General features: G+C 38.2%; 1 protein-coding gene across 1 annotated transcript in view; it reads left to right on the top strand.

The window, feature by feature from the left end:
* The window catches only part of LOC135214193 (uncharacterized), a 663,437-nt gene that overhangs the window by 497,760 nt on the left and 155,677 nt on the right, over positions 1–10,000 (top strand). Inside the window, exon 2 of the mRNA XM_064248261.1 lies at positions 6,677–6,753. Coding sequence (XP_064104331.1) covers positions 6,677–6,753 — 77 coding nt within the window. The remainder of the gene's footprint in view (positions 1–6,676; positions 6,754–10,000) is intronic.

Here is a 10,000-nt window from a genome sequence, read left to right as displayed (position 1 = left end):
GTTTATGCAAACCATTTTAAAAGCTGTCAGGACCTCTCACAGTCAGAATATGAATTGGGAAAGTAATATAAGTGCATTTCTTAGGACCTACAGAGCCTCACCTCATAGCACAAAAAAGAAAGCTCCAGGATCTGTAATGTTTAAAAGAAGTTTTAGAATGTCCTTACCAGAACCAGTATGTAAATGTAGATGATTTTAACACTGAGAAAGCTGATGCTAGTGGAAAGATGGAAACGAAGAAAGATTATTAAAAAAAGAAAAGGGTATGTCATAGAGATATTAATGTAGGAGATAACGTTTTAGTTAAAAACAGTGTTTTAACCTCCATTTTTACTGTACTGTCAAAGATCAATGCAATGATAACAGCTGAATATAATGGGAGGAAAGTAACTAGAAATTAATCTTTTTCTAAATTGTTGTCTCCTGACATCTACCAAGCAAAACATAATGTTGTTGAACCCTCAAATGTGTGATAATAATGTACCATCACCTTGTAATAGGAGAACTCAGAGAGGAAAAAGTGAAACCGTATTATTTGAAATCATATGTGACTCAGTGTAGTACTTTATTTCATTGACATTATTTGAATTAATATGTGACCTCATGTTTATCAAGGTTTGACTTTATTTTAGTGCTATTACATGTGCTATTTTGGGCATTCCTTTTCATCACTCGCTGCATGCTATAAAAATATGATATAGGTTGTGTTCTCAAGAATGACGAGTTTACTTGATTTGTATATTCTTGCTGTAACAATGATTATGTTCATTTTCAAGGGGAAGAGGGATGTTGTGTTCTCAGAATATGAGAATCACTATTTTAAGTAACTGTGTGATGTGGTGAGTTTGGGAGGCGTTTTCGCCTTACAGAAGAACCGTCAGTGTTCAGGTAACCGGCCATGTATTAAAAACTGTCCAGCAAGTTCCGTGGTATTTCACGCATAATCAAGTGTCATTAAATGTTCAACAAATATGCAAGATTATCAGTGATTCCTCATTAGGCTAAGACGATTTAATAGTCACATACCATGAAGTTTTATATATATATATATATATATAAATATACTATATATATATATATATATATAATATATATTAACATATATATATATATATGTATGTATGTATGTAGTATGTATGTATGTATGTATATACATATATATTTTATTTTCTTCACAATGGAAATAAAATAGAAGAACCAAATTCCTTATATACATACATACATACACACACACGTGTGTGTGTGTGTATGTATGTATGTATGTATGTATGTATGTATGTATGTATGTATGTATATAAGGAATTTGGTTCTTCTATTTTATTTCCATTGTGAAGGCAATTTTCTGATGCTGAAAAGATCACTCAGAGTTATAGATATTCCTGTCTCTAGCTACCTCATGCACAGGACTTGTCGTCAATTTAATAAACAAACGTTATGAAAACTTCATATTGAATATATCTGGTAACTTGTTTTACTAAGCATTTCGACTAAATGAATTATTTGAATATGTTCGTAAAGAAATTAAAAGTTGAAAGCTGTCCTTTTTCTCGATATTGCTCCGCATCTGTAGTTTTTTATGATCAAGTCAAGATTGTTTGCCCAGCTAAGAAATAAGGATATTCGAAAAACTGTGAACTATTTATTAAAACATTTTCCTTAGCGACGAAACACACGCATATTTTACCGTCCCCATATTGAACGATATACACATATTAAAATCATTCAGAAATCCAGCCTTTTGTCAACTCGAAAGAAAAACTGCTGAAAACGTTTGAATTGTCGGCGGTATACTTGTTCACTTGTCCAGGTTGCCAATTAACTGAAATTGGCTTCGCAATAAAAAACGCGCTTTGCCTCGCTGCCTTGACCACAAGAGAGTGAGCAGCCGAGCAGGACGGGACCGGGCCAGGCACTGCCCAGTCCTCTACACCCAAGAGCTAAAGAAACTGTAAATGTAAGTCTTCTTTTGGCCTGCAAAAAAAAAGAAAAAAAAAAATCCGGTTCCTTATGTAGGTTCGTGTGAAAATAATATCCGAAGAGGTGACTGTATTTCTTGAAATGGAAGAACCTAGATAAGATATCCAGCTGCCCTAAAAAATTTGTATGAAGCAGCTTGCTTTTTCTTTTATTGTTTTCAGTTATTTTACAACAACATTAGCATACAGAATGTGATCAACTGTCTTTGTTTCCAGGATCTTGTGTTTACAGGATTGTGATGGAAATTAACCAGCTTCTTTTTGCGTCGTCATAAATCATTTTTTTTATTTCAACTGAGGTTTTCTTAAAATGACCTGCTATTATTATTATTATTATTACCATTATTATTATTATTATTATTATTAATATTATTGTGAATGAGTTTTCGTTGTTCTCCCGTTCCTTATTAAAGATACACGTCCCCAAGCAGCCTCTCAGTATTATTGTTATTATTATTATTATTATTATTATTATTATTATTATTGCTATCTTAGTTCTCCAGTTTCGTATCATATCATGGCCACTCAATACTATTTATTATTATTATTATTATTATTATTATTTTTTTTTTTTTTGCTCTATCACAGTCCTCCAATTCGACTGGGTGGTATTTATAGTGTGGGGTTCCGGGTTGCATCTTGCCTCCTTAGGAGTCCATCATTTTTCTTACTATGTGTGCCGTTTCTAGGATCACACTCTTCTGCATGAGTCCTGGAGCTACTTCAGCCTCTAGTTTTTCTAGATTCCTTTTCAGGGATCTTGGGATCGTGCCTAGTGTTCCTATGATTATGGGTACGATTTCCACTAGCATATCCCATATCCTTCTTATTTCTATTTTCAGATCTTGATACTTATCCATTTTTTCCCTCTCTTTCTCTTCAACTCTGGTGTCCCATGGTATTGCGACATCAATGAGTGATACTTTCTTCTTGACTTTGTCAATCAACGTCGTCTGGTCTGTTTGCACTTATCACCCTATCCGTTCTGATACCATAGTCCCAGAGGATCTTTGCGTGATCGTTTTCTATCACTCCCTCAGGTTGGTGCTCGTACCACTTATTACTGCAAGGTAGCTGATGTTTCTTGCACAGGCTCCAGTGGAGGGCTTTGGCCACTGAATCATGCCTCTTTTTGTACTGGTTCTGTGCAAGTGCCGGGCATTCACTTGCTATGTGGTTTATGGTTTCATTTTTCGTATTGCACTTCCTACATATGGGAGAGATGTTATTTCCGTCTATCATACTTTGAACATATCTGGTTCTTAGGGCCTGATCTTGTGCCGCTGTTATCATTCCTTCAGTTTCCTTCTTTAGCTCTCCCCTCTGTAGCCATTGCCATGTGTCATCTCTGGCTAGTTCTTTAGTTTGTCTCTTGTATTGTCCGTGCATTGGTTTGTTGTGCCAGTCCTCTGTTCTGTCTCTGTATATTTCTGGGTCTTCGTCTACTTTTATTAGTCCTCCTTCCCATGCACTCTTTTGCCACTCGTCTTCACTGGTTTTCAGATATTGCCCCAGTGCTCTGTTCTCGATGTTGACGCGGTCCTCTATACTTAGTAGTCCTCTCCCTCCTTCCTTTCGTGTTAGGTATAGTCTGTCCGTATTTGCTCTTGGGTGTAGTGCTTTGTGCATTGTCATATGTTTCCTGGTTTTCTGATCTATGCTGCGGAGTTCTGCCTTCGTCCATTCCACTATTCCTGCGCTGTATCTGATTACTGGCACTGCCCATGTGTTTATGGCTTTTATCATATTTCCGGCGTTGAGTTTTGACTTGAGTATCGCCTTGAGTCTCTGCATATATTCTTTCCTGATCGTGTCCTTCATCTCTTGGTGTTTTATATCTCCTCCTTCCATTATTCCCAGGTATTTGTATCCTGTCTCATCTATGTGTTTGATGTTGCTCCCATCTGGTAGCTTTATCCCTTCAGTTCTCGTTACTTTGCCTTTTTGTATGTTGATTAAGGCGCATTTTTCTATTCCAAACTCCATCCTGATGTCCCCAGATACAATCCTTACAGTCTGGATTAGGGTATCTATTTCCTTGATGCTCTTACCATACAGCTTGATGTCGTCCATGAACATCAGATGGTTGATTCTGTTGCCTCTTTTCTTGAGTTGGTACCCGGCATCCATCTTCCGTAGTACTTTTGTCATGGGAATCATGGCTACTACGAAGAGTAGTGGGGACAGTGAGTCGCCCTGGAAGATCCCTCTCCTGATATTAACCTCTGCTAGTCTTATTCCAGAGCTTGTAAGTATTGTATTCCAGTTGCGCATTGTATTTTTGAGGAAGCTGATGGTATTTTCCTCTGCCCCATATATTTTCAGGCATTCTATTAGCCATGTGTGTGGTATCATGTCGAAGGCTTTCTTATAGTCTATCCATGCCATGCTTAGGTTGGTTTTCCTTCTCCTACTGTTCTTCATTACCATTTTGTCTATCAGGAGCTGGTCTTTTGTGCCCCTACAATGCTGGAGTTGTTCTGCTATTCTAGGGTGTAGGGCCTTGAAGTTTTTGAGCCAGTATCCATGGACTTCATCGGGACCTGGGGCTTTCCAGTTTGGCATTTTCTTTAGTTGGTGTCTGACTGTGTCTGTCGTGATGTCTGTGAATCTTTGTTTTATTCTCCCTGTTTCTTCTTCCTTGACTTCCTGGAGCCATGTTGCATGTTTGTTGTGTGATACCGGATTGCTCCATATGTTTTCCCAGAGTCTCTTACTTGGTTCGGCTTCAGGAATTTCTGGGTGGTTGTCTTCCCCTCTTAGTTGGCTGTATAGTCTTTTCTGGTTGGTTCCGAATAGTTTGTTCTGTTGGTATCCCTTATTCCTGTTCATGTACCGTTGGATCTTGTGTGCTTTGGCCTTAAGCCTCTGTTTTACATCTTCTATTGTGTTGTTTAGTCCCCTCTCTTGTACTTTGTATTTCTCGTTGAGTTCCTCCCTTGTTTTCTTGCTTCTTAGCCTTTTTTCTGCCATCTTTCAGTTTACTCAAGTCAGATCTCATCACCATGATTTGCTTTTCCAGGCGCCTTTTCCAAGGAGGTTGCTGTTTTGGTTTCTGTTGGGTTGGTTGTGACGGTGGTGTTGGTGTTCGAATCCCCATCAGTTCTGCTACTAATCTTGCTCCTGCATATGTCAAGTTATTTGTTTCTGTGATACTGGTGGTGTGTATTAGGCCCATTATTTCATTGACCTCACTTGTTTTTCTCCATTAATTTCTTGTTGTTGTAGGCTTTCATGGAGGGGATTTTTGTTCTCTCTGTATCTGGCTCCATCCATTGTCTAATCTTTTCTACCCATTCCGTCCTCTCTGTTACTTCGTCGGTGTTTCTTCGTGTGTCGTTGTTTGATACCTCATCCTCCCTGTCGTCTTCTGTGGCATCGTCTCTCAGTTCGTCTTCGGGTAATTCGTTGTCGTGTGACATTTCCCTTTCCAGTTCTTCTCTTTCTGTTGGGGAGAGCCAGTTCTTTTTCTTTATGTTCCTTACTTGGTCTGCCAGCCTCTGCTCTGTTTGGGGGTGTTATTCCTCTTATCTATTCCAGATGTTGACCAATCTTCTTCTATATCCTCTCTCCGTCGGGTTGCTTCTGATGTAGCATCTCCATATTTCCTTATTTTCTTCTCTTGTCCATTTCTTCCTTTTTGCTTCTGTAGCTCCAATCTCAGGCTGTTGATTACTTTCGTTGTGGTGATCAGTTGCTGGATGACGACCTCCAAGTACCTGACCGTCTTCCCCTACAATTGGGTTGAATACCTGGTTGCCGGACGAAGCTCCTCTGTTGCCAGAGGTTCCATTTACGTCGTTGTCGTTTATTCCTTCATTTCTTTCCATCATTGCTGAGTTTTGCTATTTAACCCATAGCTGGACCCTAACCCATCAGGGATAGGTACTCATTTACAGCTGAGTAGACTGAGGAAATTATGGTAAAGATCCTTTCCCAAGGAATCAACGCCGAGGAGAGCGGTCACCCATCCAACGACTGACCAGCCCCAATGTTGCTTAACTTGACTTAAGTCTATTGACGACCTAACCCACTCCTCCACGGCGCCACATATTATTATTATTATTATTATTATTATTATTATTATTATTATTATTATTATTATTATTATTATTATTATTATTATTATTATTATTATTTTGGTAGAAGACCCTCTTTTAGGCAAATACTGTTAAAAAGAATGGCAGAATTAAGCGAGTTGATTTTATATATTTTTTTTTCTATTTTCCTTACAATTCGCTTCTCAGGCTCAGCGATGTTTCTGAGTAACTGACCAATATTCATACTGGGCATTTTCAAAAATCATAAATGCTGAAGGTAATCTTTTATTGGAACAGGATATCAGGTCCAGGTCAAGCAGGGGTCGTCGTCAGTACTGGTATTATTCCGTAGGCGTAGTTCAGTTCGGGGCCGGGTTCGTCTTCGGTTTAAGGGCTGGTATTGGTGCTGGTATAGCTGGTATATCTGGTATCACGTGACGTTTCGACCTTCTCGCAGGTCATCCTCGGACGAGCGAATTGTAAGGAAATAGAAAAAACAAAAAACAATATATAAAATCAACTCGCTTAATTCTGCCATTCTTTTTAACAGTATGATTATTATTTATTAGTAATTATTTTATATTATTATTATTATTATTATTATTATATTATTATTATTATTATTATTATTATTAAGATGAATGAATTTTTCCTTTGCAGAACCCTTGGTGTCCTCCTCGCGCTTTTCGCTAGGGTCACGGGAGTGTGTTGTTGATACATTGGATGCAGCTATACAGGTGAGTTTGAATTCAATTGGGCAGCAAACAGGTACGTACATTGGTACCTGTTGTAATTCCCTGGTTCTGTATTTCATACCTAAAATCTGGACATTTTGATTGAGAAGTGCGTGGAAGAATTATTTTTTTTACTTCTCTTTGTGTCATGAAAACTTGTTTCTGCAGTTTTAGGATAAATTTAGGATGAGTTGATAGTATTTTTTAACATTTGTGTTCAGAGTATTCCTTGATACACAAATGGGTAACCAGTGTTTTTTATGTTTATAGATATACGTATCTGTACATATATATTATATTTAATAATAATGAAGGAGATTTTGCTGATGAACTCCGCACGGAGATATAGGTTATAATATTTTTTTTTCAACCGAACAGTATAGAAAAGGGTGTATATGATGCAGTTCCGGTGAGGTAATTCGAAAATTTTATGTCTTTGTTGTAGGTTCTCTCCTGAGAGGCTGGAACTGAACACGGCGCCCGTCTTAGTTTTTCTGTAGAATTGCTTAACTGAATAATTAATTATATTTGGTAGTTCCTTTCTTACGGTGCTGATTGCTTAACTGAATAATTAATTATATTTGGTAGTTTCTTTCTTACGGTGTTGAATGTAATTGACCATTGACTTTTTATTATTTTCTTGTCATTGCTTTCGGGCATATTTAGACTTGACATCAAAACAACTATATCTGAATGTACACAAACGGTTGTTTGGTCGGTTTCACTCTAATGCCGTTAGCTATACCTATAAAGACGAAAATCTCTTAAGTAAAAATAGACTTTTCCCATCCTTATAATTGACACGAGTGCCAAAAGCACTCGCTACCCTTTGACACGAGGAGTGTATCCTTTTGGCCCCTTGCTGCAGCACCTTTCGTTTCTTTCCTAACAATTGTTTCATAGTGCAACTGCTTTGAGGTTTTCCTCTTGTTACACCTTTCAAACGTTCCTACTCTCTATTTCCCTTTCAACGCTAAATAACCACATAAATTATTTATTCCCATTCCATCCATTCCGTAGCCTCTGAGGTGTTGCTGGAAGTGGATTCAGTTGATTTTGAGTTCCATCTTGCCACACTCATGTCTTTGGTATTGCTGGAATTTTTAAAAGTAATCTTTTTTTCAAATCAGGATTGATGTAGGATATGACTGTACATTGCTTAAGCCTAGGTTACCTTGTAAGCAAAGAAGGCGGAAGTTATAGTGTTAGTGGGACAGTAAATACAGAAACCAGACGAGGTTGTGAGGTCAATGGAGAGAGGTTTTCATTAGGTGTTTCGTGCCGATGAAACTCCTAAAGCTCTCTGTTCAAGATGGAATGATGAGTCCCCTTTATTTTTTTTTACTTCTTGGGCACGTAGGGCATCAGTGTAACCCAGGTGGTGTACTTTACCTAGGCCTTACTAAAGGTCGTGTGTTGTGTCAAATTCGGGCCCTAGCTGCCCTCCCAGTAAGGGGGTAGTGCCGTCAGTGCACCTCATTCTGTGCAATGATGTGCACTTTCATTCCTTTTACTGTAACTCCGTTCATATTCTATTCATCTTACTGTCCACCCTCTCCTAACAATTGATTCATAGTGCAACGGCGAGGTTTTCCTCCTGTAGCGCCTTTCAAACCTTTTACTGTCAATTTCCGTTTCAGCGCTGAATGGCCCTCGTTGCCCCAGTGCTTGGCATAATGCCAAAAATCCATATAGTAAATCAGTTCAAACCTAACTGCCCTCCCAGTTTAGGCTGATCTTTTATCTTCACATCCACTTCTCCTTTCTTCAATTTGAGTGACCAATATCTCTTAACTGTTATTTCTCAGTGCGACAGGATGGTTTCCTTATCCCAGCTCCCTCTTTTCACTGTCTTAAACGCTCGGTGGCTCACAGTCGTCCCCCCCCCCCCCGTGCCTTGCTTGAAAGCCTAAATTTAATCAAATCGGTAATTATTTTTTCCGTTCAGCTGTACAGTAAGTTTAAGAATCAATGTTTCTATTACCACCACGGTACGGTCATTTAAAAAATATCATTCTCAAGGAACTTTTTAAAATTTTGCCACAAACGGTGCGTAATTCACTTGACATTACAAATATCCTCAAGATGTTCCTTAGAGTGTTCCTTTACCTTAATATACCGAATTCTTTGTATCATAATTTATGTAAGGGATTTCCTTAATCTGTTGTAAAGATTCCCTCCCATCTGATGGCTTCCCTAAAGCGAACCCTGTATCCTATTATAAGGAATTCTAACTAGTAAAAGTGATTGAGTCCGAATCCCCTAACATATTATACAGAATTCCAGAAATAAAAAAATTTCTGTAAAAGGTTCCCCTCCATCCAGTCTATAAAATATTCAAAGGTTCCTTTATTAACGTTATATGTAAAATTCCCCATAACACATTTCATCGAAGGATTCCCTTAACATAATGTATTAAGTTTCCCTTGCCCTTAAAATGCCCTTAAAAAAACAAATGCGCACCAACACAATGCCCTCAAAAACATTTTCCTCCTCCCACCCTACAAATTAATCAATGGGACTCTGTAGTCTCGGGAACTTTAAATTACGAAGCGAAGGAGAAGGAGTGAGGAGAAGTGAAGTGGAAGTGAAAGGCTATTCCTTGAGAAGAGAGCCACTAATGAATGTATGGGTGCCAGGGGGTAGGGGGGGGTTGTGATGGTCTTCTGTCCCTTGGGAGGGGAAGAGGGCGCCTCTCTTCAAGGACCCCAGCCGGTGTTAGTGGGTTGGAGGGGGCGTTCTTTGAGGACCCCCAGTGTGTGTGTGTGAGTGTGTGTGTGTGTGTGTGTGTGTGTGTGTAAAGCCTTCCATCTGAACCTCTTCGTAAGTATGGATGACCCTCGAGATGATTTCCAGAGAAGTTCTCTGAGGGTGAACTTGACGAAACTAGGTCGGCGGTAGAAAAACTTGATTTGCTTAATCAGATTTCTTCTTCTTCTTCTTCCTCTTCCATTTAGGAGCATGTACAAGATAAAGATTAGGTGTTTTTAAATCCTGATTTCAAGGTTATATTTTCCTTAAGGTTATATTTTCGTTATTTATTTATGTACTACATATTCGTATAGAATTTTTTTTCTGCAATTAGCTTATTAGTTTGACACTATAATTGTAATGTTTTTAAAATACAAAATACCGTACTAATTAAGGCCACTTTTTAATTAGGTATTTTTTCCTAATTAAAAAGGTACTTTAAAAATTCATACAATTATCATTTGTCAGTATGTAGACTATAATATATTCAAAGCCTCTC

The sequence above is a fragment of the Macrobrachium nipponense genome, chromosome 45 (assembly GCF_015104395.2).
Source record: "Macrobrachium nipponense isolate FS-2020 chromosome 45, ASM1510439v2, whole genome shotgun sequence".
NCBI lineage: Eukaryota > Metazoa > Arthropoda > Malacostraca > Decapoda > Palaemonidae > Macrobrachium > Macrobrachium nipponense.
Note: the sequence above shows the minus strand (reverse complement) of the source record. Positions and strands in the feature narration are given on the sequence as shown.